The sequence below is a fragment of the Xyrauchen texanus genome, chromosome 13, assembly GCF_025860055.1.
Source record: "Xyrauchen texanus isolate HMW12.3.18 chromosome 13, RBS_HiC_50CHRs, whole genome shotgun sequence".
In the NCBI taxonomy this organism is placed as follows: Eukaryota; Metazoa; Chordata; class Actinopteri; order Cypriniformes; family Catostomidae; genus Xyrauchen; species Xyrauchen texanus.
Window position 1 is genome coordinate 40,674,749 of NC_068288.1, and position 22,533 is coordinate 40,697,281.

The 22,533-nt window shown below is 38.0% G+C and overlaps 1 protein-coding gene across 3 annotated transcripts; it reads right to left on the minus strand.

Moving 5' to 3' along the window:
• Nucleotides 1-647: 647 nt before the first annotated feature.
• On the minus strand, nucleotides 648-22,528 carry LOC127654254 (nerve growth factor-like). Of its 3 annotated transcripts, XM_052141367.1 has the most exons (4): nucleotides 22,380-22,528; nucleotides 3,500-3,612; nucleotides 1,952-2,315; nucleotides 648-1,859 (listed from the first exon to the last, which is right to left on the minus strand). In XM_052141367.1, exon 4 carries the CDS (start codon nucleotides 1,843-1,845, stop codon nucleotides 1,246-1,248), a length of 600 nt encoding a protein of 199 aa, XP_051997327.1. In that variant the 5' UTR covers nucleotides 1,846-1,859; nucleotides 1,952-2,315; nucleotides 3,500-3,612; nucleotides 22,380-22,528; the 3' UTR covers nucleotides 648-1,245. The 3 variants fall into 3 exon arrangements, with proteins under 3 accessions (XP_051997327.1, XP_051997329.1, XP_051997328.1); XM_052141369.1 differs by lacking the exon at nucleotides 1,952-2,315; XM_052141368.1 differs by lacking the exons at nucleotides 3,500-3,612; nucleotides 22,380-22,528 and adding an exon at nucleotides 2,630-3,482.
• Between the last annotated feature and the right edge of the window lie 5 nt (nucleotides 22,529-22,533).

A 22,533-nucleotide genomic window follows, 5' to 3' on the forward strand; every position in this document is an offset into this window, starting at 1 on the left:
ACTGGGGTTACAATTTATAACTAGTTCAAAGCTTGGATCTATGACTTTGTCCTAGTTATCATGATGCTGGTTTGTTATGTACAGTGTATGGTTGTACTTGTACTGTATATGATGTTTTTGACTTCCATTGTAAATATATTACTGTAAATGTATTTTTTGTTACCAAAAAATTTATCGTAGGGGAAGCAATATTTTATAGTAAACAAAATTATAATTATTATTATTAATATTATTAAAGATTCACCGATACATCGGTTTTGGCCGATAAAAGTAATTATCTGTACTATCAGACATCGGCTGCTTGTTTAAAATCAGGCAATAATCAGTGCTTATTATATAAGGGAATGGAAAAACACATTGGAAACACGGAAAAACACAATAACTCTACAACGCGAACAATCAAACTATCGTTATTGGCAGACGTTGCTCTAAATAATCGGGTATCGGTACAGCCACACAAAATTTGTATATTTGAATCTCATATAAATATGATTATTATGAGTCAAAATAAGTTTCTGTGTAAATTGACGCAATGGCACAGTTGCGGTTGATGGAGATTCTTTAATCATTTGCTCACCCTTAAGCCATGTTATACAAAGATATTCTAAAGTAATCCACAAGACTCAAGTGGTTGATACATTGTCTGGACAAAAACACCTCATTCAGTACATCTTTCATAATATCTTCATTTGAGTTCAACAAAAGAAAGTCATACAAGTTTGAGATGACATGAGGGGGAGTAAATGATGAGAGAATTATAATTGTTATGTGAACTTGCCCTTTAAGATCTATTTAACCCTGAATGTTCCATTAAAATGACTGAATGTACTGTTTTCTCCAATGATGAGGCTGTAGCTTCGGCAAGCTACTATACACTTGGTACCCCACAATAAACTGGGCAATAATGCTTTAATAAATAACAATGACAACAAACAACAATGTATACACCTGTGGCCCTATCAAGAAACCACCACAAGTTCTCATATTGCTGCAGAGTAAAACAAGTATTCCAAAAGAAAAAATTCATAAAGAATAGAGAAACATTTGCCAAGTCCATTGTAGTTTTCAATGAGAAAAAGCACATCATATACAGTATTTCCTCCTTCGATGGTCTGTTGTCATTAATAGTGTGCACATGATAAATACGACATCAATTCGGTATCACACAAATGATTTTGAATGATCAAGTCAGATATTATGAGGCTGACATTGGCATAGATTTAGACTAAAGAAGCAGTCAGTTTGTCATTGTCTCCATGATTTTCGGCTGAGCACACACACACAGGCTACATTAATCCGAATTAGTCTCCAAGCCACTAGGTTATTAAATGAAGTCAATGCCCTCACAAATGTGTGTGAATTGGTACAATATGAGTTCCAATGCCGCGCATCGATTCCCAAACACTCCGATCCACCGGCCCGGACACTGCTGCACGTTGTCTCAAAAAAGTACTGCTTTTTATTAACGTTGTTGATTTTTACGTCCGGCAAGACTGTAACCTCATTGCCAGAGATGTCCGTAGCTTTGGTTTTATTGCCAATCCAAAGGCTAATACTCTCGCAAACGGAGTAAACTCCGCGGTGTTGAGGTTGTCCCACTTTCCTCTTCGTCCTGCTCCTTGTGTCTTGCTGCCCAGCGGGCTCTGAATCAGGTGGTTGCTCACTGAACAGAACACGGGGTGAGCGATACCTTCTCTTATTGAAGAGTTTAGGATCCACAGTTGGCACAGAGTTGGGTGCTACATCCTGTTCGTTGTTGGTGTTTTGTGGGCAGATGTCACCTGGGCGTTGGGCAAACATCTGGCTGCAGGACAAGAGCAGCAGGGCTAGCCAGGACCACCGCATGGGCTCAATGTGACCTGAAAACAACAGAGAATAAAATTACATTTGCTGTGGGTAATAAACAAAAACACTCTAATTTGTTTGGATTTTTTTTTTTTTAAGTATGCACCTATATAGAAATTTTGGCAGTTAAAATAACCAGTAGGGGCGGCACGGTGGTGCAGCGGTTAGCACTGTCGCCTCACAGCAAGAAGGTCGTGGGTTCAAACCCTGGTTGCCCCGGCCTTTCTGTGTGGAGTTTGCATGTTCTCCCCGTGTCTGCGTGGGTTCTCTCCGGGTACTCCGGCTTCCTCCCACCATCCAAAAGACATGCAGGCTAGGTTAATTGGTGTCTCCAAAAAAATTGCCCTAGGTGTGGATGTGGAGGTGAGTGTGAGTGTATGTGTGGCCCTGCGATGGACTGGCGACCTGTCCAGGGTGTCCCCCGCCTTTCGCCCAATGTTAGCTGGGATAGGCTCCAGCCCCCCGCGACCCTGTACACAGGATAAGCAGTTGACTGGATGGATGGATGGATGGATGGATGGATGGATGAAAATAACCAGTCATTATTTTTAGGTAATGGCCTATTTTATGAAAATGTATACATAATCAAATTTATTTAAAATTTATATATATATATATATATATATATATATATATATATATATATATAAATTTTATATATTTATATATATAAAATAAACAAATATTCAGATAATTAAAATGCATTACATTCTTGTAGCAGAAGAGTTCATCATTGATAAGACAATATAAAAGTGGCTTTAGAATACAATGTATTGTTTATTACCATATTATTGATCTTAAATCAATCATTGGCATACAGTTCACAGCAATCCATTTCACAAGTGAATTTGTCAGTTGGAGATTTATTGTGAGGGTTTGTTTAGGTTAAATCTGTGAAAACCAAATAAAACGTCTTTATAAAGCAAAGAGAAACCAGTTAAAATAGAGGTATGTACAAACAAACAAACTTTTCATCACAGCATTACAGAAGGAGCAAAGTGGATCTATTTCAGGGAGCATGTTTCTTAAATAAAGATTGACTGGGTAAAAATGGTGTAACAGTTTAAAGGACACATCCTTAACCTCTTTGGTAATTAAATATGCATGAGGTAAAGACCATACGACCTGCGTCAGACACGCTTGTGTCGCGTCTGGGGTGTGTTGCGTCATAAAAATAAAATGTTTAGGTCACTGTGTCAAGTTAAAATATAGTTTAATACTCAATCTTTAAACACATATTAAGATCCCTTAAAGATCGCATTTGCGCTCCATAAAGTGTTTTGAACGCAAGAAATTGTTTTCTTCACTGTATAAACTGTGCGTTGCTCACACAGCTGAAATTTCAATTACTGCCCTCTGCAGTAAACAGGTGGTACTACAAGCTTGAATTTCTCAGTTAAGCATTGCGATTAAAGTGCGTTAATTTTTTTAACGCGTTAATTTCTGTCAAATTAATCGCACGTTATTAACGTGTTAAATCGACAGCCCTACCAAAAATACAATATGTTTAAAGTAAAATCAGGCATCATAACATCATAATGTATAGAAAAAATTGGAGAAATTTTAAGTTGTAGCCTGTGTTTTACTTTTCTGAAAACATAAGGACTGGTATTTTATGCATTTAATCTTATGCTTTAGAGATTAGTGTGTTTACCTGTGAAATGTGTTCAGGTGAACTGTTTTCTCCTGTCTAGCTTTAGTGTAGATCTCCTCTGCTCTTCATGGTACATGTATCGACCAGCGTGGCATCTTCTGGTTCCAGCTCCCCTGGAAATTAGTAAAAAAAATTATAAAGAAAGCTCAATATTTTTAATATTGTTTGCATATAATTATTGATCATGGACAGCTTTGTCATTTCACCTAATCACATGCTCAGACTTTTTCTGAGAAGCAGAAAATCAGTTTGATCGCACTGCTATCAAGGAGAAGCAATTGATATAATAAAGTGATCTAATTGTCATGTTTCTTTCCTATGGGATGATATGCTTCATCTGCCCAGTGAGATGTTGGGAGCAGTTACATAAATATGTACAGTACGTATGGTCTTATTTGCAAAGACAAATTAACCAGACCAAAGACCAAATTTGACACTCTTCAATTTATACCCAACACCCAAACTATCCAAATGACACAACATACTGTAAAAAACCTGAAGCAAATTCTTCTTTTTTAGGGAAATTGCTTTGGATTGCATCTCTTGTTTGTGTGGCTTTGCGGAGGTGGTTTGAAACCCTCAGCCACTGACCTCAAACTCATTAGCTGTGATAGAGACAATTTAACACGTTCCATCTGGCATAGGCAGTGTTATCATTCTGACACAGAGAGCCAAGCCAGGCGGTGCTCTCCTTTCAAAACAGTGTGCTCTCATATGGTAACAGCTCCTGGGTGGCATGGGTTTAGGTTTGTAATGTGAGCCCTTCCAAACCACACATACACACAGCCTTATCTTCAGCCTCAACAGGGCTATGAATTCCACTGCCTGGAGGGCAGCTTTCTCTAAGCACTGATGTGTGGCGGAGCTTAGGGATGAAGCATGGCTTTGTGCTGGCCCTAGGCCTATGGACTTTGGTGCATCAACTTTAGTGCAAACTGAAGACTTGCACAGGAGCTGTAGTTGTGCTAGAATGTACATACTTTTACAAGAACCTGTCACACTGCATAAATATAATGACAAACATCGTGGTGTGGGATGAGGTTAAACGCCGGGCATGTTTGCACCACGCTACAAAGCTCCCAGTTGCTTGCTGACTGGTCCAAGTCAAAAGAGCCATTTTCAACTGAAATATCATACTTGTGAGGGATAGACTTACCATCTCTTCATTGACACAAAGAGTATAAAGCTCTTTAAAGCTCCTAGATCACATCTGATTTTCCACAACTCATGTTGTCTGGAGTTCTTTGTATACTGAATGTTTTTGGACTGATAATTTATCAATGTTTTGTCCACGGAATGATCCAAAAACACTTCAAACTGCAGTAAAGCCCATTGAAGACAATGTACGTCTATCCCTCACAGCCTTGTTGTCATTCCCATTAAAAATCAAAGATGGCACTGCTGTAAATAAGGTCTGTTCCTGTTGACTGCATTAGATTATTAAGTGCTCAGTGCTCTCATTTCTCCCAGAAACTGGAGCTCACATGTGTCCATATGTTCAACAACACTTCCAGCTTTAGCTGCTAGGGGCAGTGCTTCCATTTTTGGTAAGAACAGATCGATTTCAGGAGCAAAACTTTCGACCTACTGTTGCTGAATTCACAGGGTAATCATTCTGACAGTATAAGGGCTTTATGATTGGTACAGTTATAAGAGAAAATATGTTAGGGTATATATAACTATGAAAGACCTTATAATAGTGGTACATTGGCTCACACAAAATGATGTAGCTGTTTAGACCATAATAAATAATGTATTGAGAAGATGACTGAGAAGATATTTCATTGTCATTATTAGTTTATCAATGCTTCAAAGACAAATTTATGATCGTTAATAAAAACCAACCAGGGACATGGCACACTCCCCCACACATGAGTACCATGAGTAAGTACATTCACACATCCAGATGGCTGTGCTTGGACAAGGTCTATTGTGAAATAGTGTGAAAGACTGATCACTTTTACATGATCGAAAACATCCAGATGGGGCAATATATTTAGCCATGTTTCTAGAATTGTAACTGTGAAACTGGACATCCATAAAAGACCCATTTGACTAAAAGCCCCAACTCCATTTTAGCAACTATACAAAAATTATGAGCTCATCTCATGTTCTCTTAACATTTGCAATCATACTTGACTTGGCATGCATCAGCAAAAAGGGCTCCAACATGTTTAGGAACCAGAATTTCATAAAGACTTGTGGGTGGGTGCTTTTGAGCCAGCAAGCAACCACTCAGAACACCTTAGCAACTACATTGAAACACCCTGGCAACCATTCATAACACTCTAGCAATCTGGCAACGAGTGATGCGCAGGCAAACAGCACTCATATTTTCTTGGATGCAAATTCAAATGATTGCGGCCTATTATTGCCATAAAATTCAAACATTTCACTTATTACTGTGTTTGTATGTACAGTATTCTTTTTGGACACCAGTATTTCTTAAAGTAGTCCTTTGGCCCTTAGTGACGTTTCATGCAACTTGATCACACGGGAAGTTGGCATCATGTTTCCAAGAGTTCCAGAAACCTAAGATTGGCCACATCATGCCGACTCAACAATAAGCGCCATCTCCCATCAGACATTTTTGCATCAGCTCATGCATGTAACCAGAAGTGTGTTGTGTCAACTGTGAGGGAGACTTGTGTTCGGATCCCACGTTGAAACCATGAAGTAATCGCGTTCGCATTCGCAAAGTGACAAGCGTGATTCGGAGATTGCATTTTTCCCCTCGAACATTATGTTTTTACTCCAATGATGGTTAGGTGTAAGTTTAGGGTTTGGAATGGAAGGTTCTTAAAAATATGCATTCCTCTTCACTATATTACATCCTATGCTGCTAAAAAGATCAAGCATCACAGCTTGATTTTGGCACCCATCCGTGGACATTTCACCAGAAAAATGGAGCTCACACGTGCACACACACCCAACAACACTTACCACGCAGTGTTTTAAATTTCGGAAAGCACACACCAATTTTTGCTTAAAAAAAGTCAACCTTCTGTTTCCGATTTCACTATAAGATTTTGTGACCCCCCGTTGACCAAGAGTAACATCACTGAAACGGGAAACATTTATCCATTATCTTTTGCATAATTAAACACCTGCACAAATGAATAACCTAAAGACATGTATAATTAAGCACCAAATTATATATTTATTATGGCTTTTGGCAGTTTTCGGCTTGAAATGAATGTTAGAGGTGATAATGAAAGCAATGTGTTTTAAAGATTTCATCATGGTTGTCCCCTACGAAATTCACACATGACCCAAAACCAAACCTTGCATTCCATGAGAAACACAGATTTACGATATTCTTATATTATTTAATGTACTGAATTATCTCAGATGTAAAGAATCTACAATGAAAAGCAATGAAACTCTGAATAACCTAAAAGCAAAAGTTTTTATTCAGTTAAAAAAAAAACACCATTAATGTGCTAAACTACGGTATCATACACATAATTATTCAGGGAAAAAGCCCTTATTTAGTTGAACATAGTCAGGATAAACTACCTACTCTTCCTGTGTGGACAAGGACAATAGAATGCACTGAACACCTCTTTCTATATCTGACTTAACCAGAGGCCTGCACTCAATTTTACTTTCCATCCTGTTAGTATTCTTTTGTAATCCCTTAAACTAACAAAATGCAGTTCCTTAATTCCATCTTTCTTCACGAAATGGCATCAGTTTAGGTGGTGAAACAACAAAAACAAAAAAGAAGTCAATCTGATTTCTCACAGTTTGGTAGCCTTTAATAGAAAGTTGTCCTCCTTATATATAGCATATTCATTTTTTAAACGTTACAATGTTCAAAAGGGTACTTCATAAAATAAGTAACCCATTTAATGGTCAATGCATACAAAACTAACATGTGGGTGAACAGGGAACATCCAATGCAATGGTCCCACAATGATAATTTTTTTATGTTTCCTTTCCAAAAACACATCTGAGACTTTTCAGACTAAAGAAAATGGGTTGCATTTGCCTCTGAGAGAAGAGAATCGTGCTGAAATGTGAAGACATCAAGATAAAATATTACTCGCATCTCCCAGAGGCAAAGCCTGAGCTCCTCCACCTTTTCCAGCAACCACCAGCTGTGTTATTTAACTATTTCAACAAATTCTCTCAATGAAAAACGTAAGTTATGTAATTTACTTGGACAGCGATAGAACGATGATTTATCTCAGAGGAACGTGGATACAAAAAAGTAACTCTGTTATGTTTTCATTTAAAAAATAAATGTTTTGGATTGATGCCATTTTCATGCATCAATAATCAGAAAGTTTTCCAGATGATTATCTATCTATAATAAAAAAAAATTCAGATGAAATAGGTCTACTCTAAATTTGCCCCAAATCATTAACAAATGACATATATTATCTACTCTAGCATCACTGGAGGATATATTGTGTATATGTTTCTTTCATATAGCCTAAACTATGTATTTTCAGTTACAAGTCTTTTTGTGGTTTGACAGCTTATATGAAACCTATTAAATGCTACTTACAGAGAAATTGCATAATAAACATTGCCATTTCTAATCGCTCAGTTTGCGCAGTTATACCAGTTTCATACACTAACCTGCAAACGCATCAACGTCACGTTGTTTATTCTTGAAGAAATACAGAAACCTTTGTAACTTTTTGTGTATGGTGACAACTTATCCTACCTGCGACGCGGTGCTTCTCGTCTGGTGTGATGTTATATCACCCCCTTGTGGTCTCCTAAAACTATTACGTCAGACTACATTAAATGGAAGGCCAACTGACAGTGAGTTGGAAAGCATTTTGCAATAAAAAGTGAATGGTGACTGATGTCCACACTAAAATGTTTTCATTTGAAAACACATTCATTTAGCTACATTTATGGCTCTCATCCACACTCGAATGGCACTGAAAACTTAGACTTTCAAAAATTCTCTCCATAACAGCATACTTTGGAAAACAACGACATGCTGACACTGAGTTTTCAAATGTTAAACATATTAGTAAAAAGGACATATGTGGCCTGAGGCTGTCATTCTACCTAACATCTCTTTTCATGTTCCACAGAAGAAAGAAAGTCATACAGTAAATACATTTACATTTTTAAGTGAACTAAGCCTCAGAGAGGGATAAAGGACGACTGGAGACTGCAGTGCGAGAGAGAGAGATTTACGGATAGCTGTCCGACACCTTTGTGTAAAGGGATTAATTGAAAGGAGGAGGCGAGAACCGGCTTGATGATATAAATAAAACACACAAAGGTGTCAGACAGCTGTCCGTAAATCTCTCTCTCTGTCACAGTGCAGCTTCCAGTTGGCCTTTATCCATCTCTGAGGCTTGAGTAGCCTGATTAGGGGCCGGGTGTGCAGAATCCCGACCCGGCCCCACCCTCCACCCTGCCACACCCTTCAATTCTTATAAATGACCTAGTGTTCTTGTAGTAAATGTACTTGAATTCTAGTGTAACTGACAGTTAACTTAACCAACAACTATAATTGGGAAGGCTAAATACAGTACCAATCTATTCACAGTGAATTAATAAAAGGAATAAATTGATTGAATTGATGCTTTTGGCCATGTAAATACCTCTGTAGGATTTAGTGCTACAGGCTAGCTCCAGCATGCTTGGAATCCAGAACCCAAGATGTCTTTTGTTTGCCCTCTTGACGTTATTCAGCGGAAGCTAGCTAAAAAGGATAATAGCAGGCAATTTAGACCAACTGTCAAGTGTCCAATTTTCTTGACAGCCCTCCTGTTTCTATCTGTAAATGTCTATGTACTCCAGTTACTGTATTACGGTTATTGTGTAACTACTGGGAAATCGCAGACATAAAGACAAGCTGGACACTTCTGTCAGGCTGTTTCAATCTAAAACAGATGTGTTGGATCTTCTGACCAGAATCCACAGGTCTTTAGAGGGTTAGGAAAAAGTAAAAATATTTTCCCTATTGTGTAGCCAGATTTGAGACCAAACAGAGCAATGTGACCTAAATGCACTTTATTTAAAGGCATATTATCAAGAATGAGGTTATTCTTTTAAATCTGAATTGTATAGTATTTGGACCCTTAAGCTACACTTTAAAACTGATGAATTTCATTGCATTCAAAACAAAAATTAAAAATAGCATCCCTATTTTCTTTTTTTTTAAGCAAGTCACATTGACAGTAACGTACTTACAGTGGAATTCATAAACTTTGCAATATAAACGTATAAAAAGTAAAGCCACAAGACTAAAAATTATTTATGTTAACATAAATTTAGTGTGATAAGATTGATATTTTTTTTTGTGGTAATCAACATTATGCAACAAATGTTGTTGATTGAGCTGAACTTGTTCTGAACCCAAAACATTCCTTTAATTATGGACATGTTCCACCAAAGATTGACAAACAGATAGTGTCAAATAATTTTTGACTTTTTAACACTACATCTATTGTTTCAACATTTAAAAACTAATGTAAATTTAAAGCAATGGAGTTTACTTCAGCTGAATCAGTCTGTGCTTACCAAAATACGAAACACTGCCCCCAGTGGACAAAGCGGTAACTGTTGTTGGGAGCTCTATTATCTTGGTGAAATGTCCATGGAGGGGTGTAATACAGGATCCAATACAGTGCATATTTTATCAACTTTTTGCAGTGCAGAGCTTTAAGAATCCCTTGGCTAGGACAAAAGGCATACTGTATTTACACTGTTTCACAACTTTTGGCAGGTGAGGACCGGCTTTACAAGCAAGTCTCCAGATACCAGTGAAAGATCGAAAGGACATCAGGAACATTTAAGTGTGAATTGTTAAAGGTTCTGAAATAAACACTTGGACATTCTAACCATAGGACACATAGCTGAAGAAAACAGGCATACCAGAGGTATTTAAATAAACTGTTGCAGCTCATGGGTTCAACCTGGACAGACTCATCGTACACTTTAAGCCGTGTTTGGTAACTATGGTGACACGGTAAGATTACAATTGTATGCTTCAGAGTAATTATCTTGGGTGGAGAAGAGCCATTTTGGAATGCAGAGTTGATATCTTTGTCTGGCTTTGGTCTTGTTTATGGCTACACTAACTGTTCAAAAACAGAAATAGTTACCGGCCACAGCAGCCAATTCCACTGCACGTGAACAAAACAACATTTCTGGGTCAGGGTTGGACTGGGAAGAGAAATTGGGTTGTTCACTGTCTGTTCTGCATAACGCGGCGGCTCGTTGTTGCTTATCGCAGCCCATTCGGTGCATATCGTGCCCGAATCACCGACCCGCTAGGTTCTCCCGATGGACATTCCGCCCCTGATCGGCCCAAAAATGCATAGGCCCACCGGGAAAATGCCTGGTATGCCAGATTACCAGTCCAGCCCAGCTCTGGGTTATCTCTTGTCGGTCTTTGTGTAAGACTACATATATTGGAACTATGCTAATGGAGCCAAAATGCTAACAAGCTAAAAACGAACACTTTATCATTACAATAAACTCTCATCAGCCTCTCTTCTCAAGTGTGACACATTCGTAAATGACTAGTAGCTGCGGATGCACTTATATTAGATATCATTTGAAAGTGTTAGAAAAGTACACTTACCAGAATGTGTAATGTAATAATTAAGCTTAAAACAGTGTTGCGGCAACCAACAACGTTTGTCATAATTGCAATCAAATTATGTTGAGTATAAAAATACATATTTTTATAAGATGACTTTTCTTTTTGTTGTTCTCATTTTCTCTCCTCACAAAGTTTACTTGTCAAGCGAGTCTCATACATGTAGAAACGTGTTTCTATACAGACATTTTTGCATAATTATTGGCCCGTGGTACCTATTGCAGATATCCTAGTAAAACGAACGCTCAAGGCACTTCTACAACAATGACTTTTATTATCTTTCACACAAATCAATAGTTAAATGGCAGATTGTCAATTCAGAAACACTTTTCGCCCTGTTCCTCACACAATACTATTGGTTGACATCGAAGCACTCATACTTTAGTGCATGACTTGTAAGTTATATTAAAATATAATATCTTTTAACGTTTGAATCATACATCCAATTGCATGGTGCAAAGGACAGGGGTACCAGTTCTAAAGAACATGCAAGATGACGCATTAGTTAAAATTGTCATAAAAGTACTGCAAAATGAAGTGGTTGCTTCAGCAGTTGCATTTTTCATCTTACATTTTCTTTTCCTTGACACTATTAGTTAGGTTGAAGGTTTAGGGTAGGAAGATCAGTTTTGTTGTTTTAAAACTCAATAGAGCATTAATCTTTAAAAGCCTCGTCTGTTTGGGAGAACATTTAACTCGCTATTAGCACCACTCGGTGGACATTTCACCTTGGTATTGCTCCAATATGTCTAAGCAACGCAAGTTGACAAGGTTGTTTCAGAAAATGTGCTTTTCATTTCTCATTTTGTTTTTGGACACTATAAGTTAAGTTTAAATGTTAGTTAAGGGTAAGGATGTCTTCTTTGTGTCTACCTCTCATTTGCATTTAGGGCACTATTGGTTAGGTTTAGGTTCAAGTTTTAGGTCAGGAAGGTACGTTTTACCCATTAAAACCATTTAATGTTATGATACATTTCACTCACTTTTGGCACCCCCTGCTGGACATTTAACTGGGAAACCGTAGCCAAACGTGTAATATGCATGTCATTTCATTTTGCCAAAAAATTGCTGGGTCACTTAATGTTCACAAGACCAGGCTACATATTTCCTTTTGAAAAAGGATGAATGGGCGGGACATATTGAAGGGCTTGTTCCTTCATATTGCTATTGCTAGTCAGGCGCAGGTGGTAATAGGGGGATGGACATGCTTATTCTACAGAGCATAACATTGGATACCAATTTGTATACACCCCTGAGTGCAAGATGAATAATCAGTATTTTACATTTTCCTGGAAGACTGAAATGCATAATTATGCAAAAAATCCTTGCTCAAAGCATGTTGATAGGAGAGCCCAAGCCATAGTGGATTACTCAATTCAGCCCACTGCTAACATTTTAAGTACTCCTTAAAGTTGTCACTTTACAAAACTAGCTTCATTGTTTCTTTGTGGTCAGACATAATAAAGCTCTTTAATGATTATCTTCACATCTATCAACAAGCAAAAACTCGCTTGGAAAAATAAGGGCAAAGGCTGTTGGGCATTTGGTGCAATGGGGATCAAACAGACTGGCTTTGCTGTGTGGTTCACAACCATGGGCCTGAGGCTTTGTGGTTAGCGGTCATATAGAGAATCCCAGCCCTTGTTGTTTTCTTCACAGTTCCTCCCAGATGTTCTGATTTACACTGTGCCTCATGGTGGCTGTATACAACTGTCTTCAGCTCCTCTAAATATTGAAATGTGTTCCAATGTTTGGGTGGTGCATATAAATCCTTGTCACTTTGAAAAAGATCCCTCTTTCATAAGTAAAATAAACACGGTTCAAGTCGACATGAAATGCCATTCGCAATACCATTTCATTTCCTTAATCCTAATCTTGTAGTTACCAAAAATGTAAGGCAGGATTAAATATTATCCATTGGGAAATGACTCGATTGTGAAAAATGGGCATTACATAACAGAAAAAAGCCAGGAAGTTGGAAGGAAAAACATGAAAAGCAGAAGGGATTTGGGATGCCATCCAGAAGGTTAGGCAATACAGAGGATGAGCAAGTTATTGCATTTTAATTAAAGATTATAAAGACCAAGAAGTACTGTAAATGATGGCAGAATTTGAATTTTTGGGTGAACTATCTCTTTAAATCACATCAGGTTTACAGTAAATGAACTAATGCTGATTACAAATGCAAGAGGGTGTGAATACTGTCTATCTGTAATAAATGTGGAATGCACCGATACCACTTTTTCTCTTCTGATACGATTCCGATATCGGAAATCTCAGTATTAGCCGATATCGATCCCAATCCGTTACCAGTATTGTTTTTTTGCATAATCAGTATAGAATATCTTTACATTATTGTGTGGAAATAATTGGGTGTGCTCTTTATTGTGTAAAGAACCACAAACCTTTAACTACACATTATTTCAATATAAATTTATAGCTTATTAAGAAAAACTTTATTGATACTAGTATACTGGATAATATAGCAGCAAAATTAACAGTATAAGTCATCAGTAGAAAAGAAGCAGTTTATTATTATTATTATTATTATTATTATTATTATTATTTTGTATTTTCTTTTCAGAAATTCAGATCTCTTTTTTGTTCAATTTAGTTGTAAGAAGTTTTTTTGGAACCCATTCAACTTAAGTATTATTATCATTTGTAAACAAATAAAAATAATAATAATATATTATATTAGTAATATATAGTACTATATCTCAATCGTGCACCTTTAACTTTTAAACCCTTATGCTTTTATTTTGACATTCTGAACTCTCCAGGGAGTCCTTTATGTGTCTGTTTGTAGGCAAGTTCACAGTAGTTTAATTTGCTTCTTATACAAATTCTGGTAAAAAAAAAAAAAAAATCCCCTCCAGTGCCTTCTAAATGCATATTATAAGTGAATCGAACTTTTGAGCATCTACATCTGAGATGTTGTTCATGAGTAGCGCTCAAATATTGCACACCGCGTGAAAGCTAAAAATAGCTGCGAGTGTGTGTATTAAACACAGCCTTTTGTGATTCACATGTCTTTAAGTGGCTTTGAGTAAAATGCACAAGTCATATGAACTACTTTAATGGTATTTTAATGTTTCTTTTATGTTAGTTTTGGAGCTTGACAGTAACGAACATGACTAACACACAGTATCGGATTTGGATCGGGCTTGTCGTACCTTTACCCGATCCATTTAAAAACGTCAGTAGCGGGGCTGATACCGATCCAGGAATACATGAGGAAGGTGAAACACTGATTTACAACCATTTACAACAGCTACCTGCCAAGTAGAGCAAGATCAGATTGCTTTAGTTCAAACTAAGTCTTGAACATGCTAAGAGCGAATAATTTTGTCTTATTTGGATTCAATGGTACATAAAATGTTTTCCCTACAGGTGCATTCCACTGACATAATAAACACCAAGCAAGAAATGGTATTACAATTGTATAGCATCTACTGTATGAGCTTGTTATGTCAGATCTGATATCTAAGCTGCAGGGGAATTATAAGTTCAAGTCCTTAAAAACACTACCGCTCTGCAGCTACAAAGGTTGGCCGAATTCCGAGCCAGGATAAAGGCCTCCGCCATGTTCTGATAGTTTACAGAGCATGGATGAAAGGATGTGCCAGAGAATATTTCATGGGCAAACACCTGCATCTCTGGAAACTATTTGAGAGGAGAAATGGTAAATATTCTGGATAGTTTACGTATAAAAATCCGATTTAGAACTCTATGGGGACTGACGGCATACATTCAGAGATGTATTTATTGTAGTGCTTTTGAATTGAAACCACATGTTAGGACACTTTAAAGCACCGTGGCTGTGTTCTTCATAGGGAAAGGAGACAGAAATTGCCCCTCAACTGTTATACACTACTGCGTTGATAACTTCCAAAGAACACAGAAGTCCCATTTGGCATAAGCTTGAAATTTGTCATACAGTAAACAAAGTATGTTTTTTTCGTCTCTCTGTCTTCTAATATTCAGTGGGAGAAAGAAAAATCATTTTCTTAATCAGTAGTTTACTGTCACACTAACCAAGATTATTTAGAAGCCTTCATTGTTATCGAGCAAGAGAAGTAATGCTCTGATCAAATTATTAATTATATGAATAGTAAAGCATATATTTTAAAATATATTGCACCTTTAAATAGCTTAAATGTAGTCAGTTAATTTTTGTTTGTAGCTTGAGGTGCAGCTTAACCGCTTTTTTTTCTTCAAAAGAGTAGGGTAACTATAATTAAATACATTTTTAAGTCATGAGTAGCTTGTTAGTTTCAAGCATTTGTTTCAAACCAATTTCCCCAACACTGTGGTGGTCTCTGTCCTTGGTTCAAACACCTCTTGAAACAATTTTGACAAATCCAGCTGTTAATTTCTATTTAGTCTGAGTCATGATAATCACACCTCAGTTCTCCTCCACCTCTGAGGGTATTTTCTTTCACAGACCTGCCCCTGGGCTGCCTTTTCTTTTCTTTTTTTTTGCCCCATTTCTCTTGTTATTCTTCAGGTAATCCCTGGCTCAAAGGAAACCCTAGGGTCATCACCAATAACCCCCTTTAAGGCTGACATTGTAAACCCCCTGAAAATCCTTTAATGGTTGTGGGAAAGGGGGTAGATAGACTACAATCCCCTTGGCTGGAATCTGGTGCATAGAAGATCTCGAACAACCCATACATTACAGTCCAGATATGGCATGCTGTTTAAAAACAGCCGCTTAACAAGCATAATCAAACACAGCACTTTTGTTGACTGAGGTTTACAAAAAATGGCTGTATGACAATATATCACCTGTCACTAATGTTTCTTCAGTAATAGCTAACAACAAGTGATTTAAGCGTTTAAAGCCATGCATGTTTCTTGCTTACACCCATGAGACTCCAAACTGTCGGTCTGGTTATTAGTGCCACATTTTGTGTCAGTTCTAGAGTGATTTCTCTATTCTGTATGCAGACAATTATTTGAAAGATTCACACCTTTATATACTCCCAAATCTTTGCCGGATGTACGTCGCCTGCAGCTGCTTTTAAAATGTTTGCTCAGTAGGCCACTAGTAGAGATCACTTGGCTGATAAAGAATCTGCTTCTCCTACCCAATCATTGTCCGTACTCAGAGAAATGGCAAAAGAACTTTGATCAATGTTAAAGGAAAAAAGACAACCTGTTGTGTTTATTGTGTGAAGACAGAAATGTGTTAAGCGTCTGGAAAACATCACAGTCCATGGTCTTGGCTTTCTATGTAGTAAAAGGCCTGCATAAACATCTGGCCAAGTAGAGTCAAATGTAAGCAAGTCTTGCACCTCTACTGTTTAAAGATGTCATTTTCCTTGATCTTTTGAGATAAAAGAGTTTTTTGTATCATGAAAACATACTTTCACTTTCAGAACTCAATACTAGAGGTCGACCGATAGTGGATTTTGCCGATAGTGATAACTACGGTGGTGAAACGGCAGATTACTGATTAACTAGATTATAGTTTTTAAAACTGGTTCAGTGTAACAGGCACAGACTTGAAAGCAGCAAGATTTAGTAAAATTTAGTAAAATTTCAGATTAGTCTTTTTTGTGCAATCAAAATCCCAATATTAACCAGCAACCCTCTACAGACACATTGGAGAAAGAATCACCATTGGCTTGTAAATTAATTTGTTTATTTTTTTGCTTGCCAGACTTTTGACGACATACAAGCGTAATGAACTGAATACTGAAAAAGATATTAAGTAACCGAGAAGGGGGCATCTTAATATATACATTTATATGTAGTTTAAGTATATATGACTTCACGCAATATAGAATGCAAGATTGTACATTTTATTTTAGATTTCGCTTTTGATTATTTTATTCATATTTTAGCTTTTTAGTGGAAAGCTTAACCAAAATCAGAGTCGACGTTATCACATGCAATTTAAGCGTAATTATGGCATATCATGGCTCAGCTAAAGTGATGGTGACACCTTGATCCACGACACCCCTGGACCCACTGCAGCCAAATAAGGTCAATTTCCTTCAGTGTGTATGGTCATGAGACCCAGCATGCAGTAAAAGGCGAGGCTGAATCCAGCTTCTTATCTGACAGCTTTTTATTCAGTAAAAGGATTGTGGTGATTAAGTTCTTCTTCGCCACTTCACAACTTAATCTCTGAAAATTAACCTCATTATCAAGCGATACAGAATGTAAAGTTAAAGGAAAGATTAAAATTGTTTTTAATGATAAAATTTAGGATATCCATGAATACTGTTTTTAACTAACTAATTTTGTTTCCAAGCAACCAAAGTCATGGTTTACACAAAATCCTCAACAATCAATGTGCCAAGCTATTTTGCACTACACAAATGAAGATGTAGATGCCTTATCGTTACCGATGTTTACTCTAGTTTTTTGACTTTGCTGGTCTATCTGTCTTCTTGCTTGAAACAAGTTGCTTCAGACCTTTTTTTGCTTCTTCGGCAGTACAGCAACCGGATCTCCCATTATCTCCGCTGCAAAAGCACAATAAATAAGTATGCTACATTGTGTTCTTTTCGCTCTTCGCATCACCAAACAACACTTTTCTAAGCATAGTCAAGTTTATCTAGACTGGCGGCAGCCAATTAGTGCGAGGATTCTCTTCTTCAACGTTTAGTGAAACTGCGGGTCATGTAATTTCAACACGGTGAAACACATTCATTCATATATTTTTATTATTTTTTTTATTATTTTATTGCTCCATGGTAAAACACAAAACATTTCATTTTCTTCTTTACATAATTTAAATTCCCATGTGCAAAAGGGAGCAGAAAGAAGATAAAATCTTATAATATCTGTCCCCTTTGTCCCACATTGAAGGGGGTGACCCGCACCATGTAAAAAAAAAACACTTTTTATAGAAAACTATTATGAGTACAGTCTTCATCTCATGTGAGTGTAAATGATCAAACTTCACAAAAACAATGAATTTGCAGCCATGCCTGTACATTTGGGGCAAGTGGGGCTAAGCGCCGCCGCTGTTGTGCAAACTGCATGGCAGCATCATGAATGTATTTTAAGAAATAATATATTTTCTGTAACTTAAACATGTTTTATGTCCATTATAATGCACCACCATTGACAATGTGCCTATTTGTGGTTTACTTTCATGGTCACTTGAGGTTTTTGACGTGGATGTGCAAGTCTTAGTAGTGTTTCTGCTTAGATTAAATCATTAAGAATGATTGTGTGGCATAATGTTCCGAGATTGCACTACAAAAAAGTATTTATTCATCACTCTCTGTAAAAATTATAAATTTTTATCAGTCATACTTGTTTTCCTTTTATAAGTACTAGAGCATTGAGGGATGTAGCATCCATTATAATGGCACATAAATGACAGAAGTTATGACAGATAGATCCCCTTGTTTGAGTCCGGTGAAACCAATGAGCTATAGTGTGAAACTTCTACCTGTCAATCAACCACTGAGCAAAAAATTAGGTTTTTCAACATTGCCGGATAAAGTGCATACACACATGCACATGTTCACAGAACTTCATAGTCCTTGATGTGAACTAGAGGTCTGCAACTCGACAACCTGGGAACGCAATGGATTTTGGGCCAGGTACGGTCAGTTTTTCAAGTAGCTCTTCGGGTTCGGGTCGGGTTTGTAATGAATGAAAAAATTAACAGGCTTTCCAAACTTGTTTCGCACACTCGCTCTCACTCACAGACACGTGCAAATGGACAAGTTAGGGGCCATTCACACCGAAAATATTTTTGCACACGTCTGTTCTGTTTTCCCATTGTTTTCCAAGTAAATACATGCTGGACGAAGGTCTTTGACATCTGCACCACGTCTCGCTTTTTCTTCAGCTTCACGCACAGGACCGGCACATTATAAAAACTGTGTAAAGTTAAAAAGAATTTATAATTTTCAGAAATGGATGTTGAGACACCTGCGCTCTGTTTTATTTTTTGTACTGTTTTTAGCGCAGTTGTTTCAAAGATTCAACATTCTAAACAAGTTCAGGCTGCATACTGTTGCATTGCTTAATTTTATTCCAGATTGTTCTGCACCAAGTGAAGTTTCATGAAATAAACGGTAAGTCAATGCTTTTTTCCCCTTCAGCTCTAGTGTACTAAGGGGCTGTTGTGCCTTGTTAAAACTGTGTATGTTTACTATTTCAGTACTGTTACAAATGTTGCCTATATGCTTACATGAAATACAGCCTATTGCAACAGTACTTGCTAGGAGAAGATATTAGATACTAAGTGATTTCTGGTTCGGGCTTAAAATCTGATGGTATTGTTCGGGTCGGGTGGGGTCTCGGGTTCAGGTTGGGTTCGGGTTTCATTTTAAGGCCCATGCAGGGGGCCTGGGTAGCTCAGCGAGTATTGACGCTGACTACCACCCCCTGGGGTGGCGAGTTCGAATCCAGGGTGTGCTGAGCCAGGTCTCCTAAGCTACCAAATTGGCCTGGTTGCTAGGGAGGGTAGAGTCACATTGGGTAACCTCCTCGTGGTCACGATTAGTGGTTCTTGCTCTCAATGGGGTGCGTGGTAAGTTGTGCGTGGATCGCGGAGAGTAGCATGAGCCTCCATATGCGGAGTCTCCGCAGTGTCATGCACAACGAACCATGTGATAATATGCGCGGACTGATGGTCTCAGAAACGGAGGCAACTGAGGCTTGTCCTCCACAACCCGGATTGAGGTGAGTAACTGCGCCACCACGAGGACCTACTAAGTAGTGGGATTTGGGCATTAAAAATTGGGAGAAAAGGGGATTAAAAAACAAACAAAATAAGAAGGCCCATGCAGACCTTTAATATGAACATAAAGTGTAACATTAGAAGCATATCTGTGACAGAATTTGGAATTATTTGTCAATGTTTCAGTGATCAGTCAAAAATAATTGATTGTGAAGTGATTGTTTTTGCCCCACACTAAATAATGACCCTGAAATGCCACTGTTCATTCGTTAATGTGGGGAAAAAAAATTATTGTCTCCAAACTACTGAAAGCACCTTTACATTTTGGCCGAGGGTGTCACACACCTACTGAATGTTGTGCTTGAGGTCTCGTTCTCTTCAGCCGGAGCTCTGTCACAAACACATCGGTTTAGGATGTAGTGGGGAGGCATCCCGGCTCATTCCAAATTTCTCTCTCTTCCCTGTTATGTGGAGATCGGCAAAATAACAACTGGAGTACCGCATGAATATAAACAATCGTAACAGACTGAATAAGGATGCGATTCATAAAGTAACTTTGACTTGTGTATGTGTGTGATTGTGTATTTATCCCTTTGCGTTACGGAGCTTCAGTGAGAAAATGAGTTGCGTTCAGTAAACACACTGTTCCGACTTGATTTCTCAGATTTCTACATTTTATTGTCAATAGTCCTCATTAGTCAATAGTCCCATCTGGTTAGAATTAGGTGTTTTGGAAAACAATAGGTTTTGTTGAGTGTGGAGCGGAAGGGGGCGGGGCCGGGTCGGAATATCGTGCGCCCGGTCCCCAATCGGCCTGATGAGGCGCGGGGGGTCCGGGGTCGCGGCTGGGGCTGGATCGGCCTCATGGCCGAGAAGACTCCGGATCGCAAGCCGATCCTCTGCTTGAGCCCGCATGATCTCAAAGAACCGACGATCCTGGTCCTGCCGGAGCTCAACCAGGGACTGTTGGTGGCTCTGATGCATCACAGCGAGGGACTGGAGGACCTCCGCCAGCTGGGAGGACTCTATGGGGCGATTACCTTCCATGACTGGGATAAAGTTTTCCCGGGTTTCGGCACCAATGTAACACAGTTAAAGGATGGGCAAGGAGGAGGCGAGAACCGGCTTGTCAACATAAATAATATTTTAATGAGAAACTTAAACCAAAAGCACAAACATAAACACACATGACGGACATGCCTGTAATTCTCTCTCTCTCAAACCATCGTCACCGGCCGCCTTTATCCCTTGCGCGCCTCATCAGGCCGATTGGGGACCGGGCGCGCAATATTCCGACCCGGCCCAGCCCCCCTCCGCTCCACACTGAGTAAGTGTGTTGAGTTGTGTTCATAAACGCATTAGAGTGAAGCACGGGTTTGGAACTACATGAGGCTGAGTAAATGATAACAGAAATTTCATTTTTGGGTGAACCACCCCTTAAAAATAATTATTTCTCCATTTTTATGTCAAGTAACTGAGTAGAACTTCCACTTTCCTTTCAAACAAAGTTGGCATGCCTCCTTGTTGCCTTTCATGCATATAGCAAGCATATTAAGTTGTGTAATGAGTTGTACTCATGAATCAGTAATGAGTGATGTGGGTACCTGAGATGGCTACAGTCATCTTTGCATTATAGCACTGAAAGAAATGATAAAAAATAGCTGAGTGCTGAAAGTTTGTGCAGACTTTCATAATATGAAAGATATGGAAGGTATTCTGACCTGATGCTTACATCCAACGACTATATGACTAGAGGTAACATGAGTCATGTGTGTATGTGCATGTGTGCTACAGCTCAAAGCACCGCTATGGCCGGTAACACAATTGTAACCTGATGATCCTGAAGTTTAAAGGGAGGGGAGACCCTTTAAGCCCCTCACAAAAAGGGACAAATGGAATTGGTGATGGCCCCTGTGGTCTGTGAACCCAGGTATATCCCCTTCAGGCATGGTCATAAACTTTATACACACAATTACCTTTATAAACTGTGGCTGTAAAAATTCCAATTCTTTTCGGTATGACATGAAAAGAATAATATAAAATTGAGTAGAAAAATGAGAAATAAAAGTATGTTCTTATTCAGATAAGATACAAGAATTTGAGAAATCAGTCAAAGATATATTTTTAGTCTAAAACTTAAATGTGAACCAAGGTTAAACTAATCACCAAGGTTATTCAAATAAAGTTCAAGTTTTTAAAAGAATGCAAGCATATTAGATACCTATTTCGTTTTTGTCAAATATCCTAAAAATGCACAGAATATCATTACATATAAAATATTATTACATTACGGAATATACCTGAATATATTAGGTTACACCAATGTACTAATTTTAAGGGTTAGATCAAGTACAGTTAGCTCCTTAAGATAACAATTGCAGGTCACCACTTTTTACAATGTGTGCTTGGTTACATCTAAATGAACTGGTTTTACTCCAGTCAAAAATATTATTTATAATGGCTTAATCAACCTAACTACATTAAATTACACCAATGAAAGTCATTTAAGGGTTAGAACAGGTAGAAATAGCTCATTAACTTAACTAAACATTTTTATACTTTTTAGAATGTAATGTGTTGGATGCATCAGTAAAGTATTAGGATACATGCATTGATGTGTTCTCAAACTCTCTTACCTCTCTCCTCTTCTTCTTGAGTTTCTATCACTTTAGAAAGTTGATCAGATGATATCTTAATAACACGTTCCAATATTCCACTTTTTTCCAATATATAATCCTGAGTCACCAGAAATGGGGGAACATAATGCACCCAGTGCAAAGCAGCTCCTTT

Coding starts and splice junctions, on each gene's coding strand:
- LOC127654254 (XM_052141369.1), bottom strand. CDS start 1,845: ATGCGGTGGTCCTGGCTAGCCCTGCTGCTCTTGTCCTGCAGCCAGATG.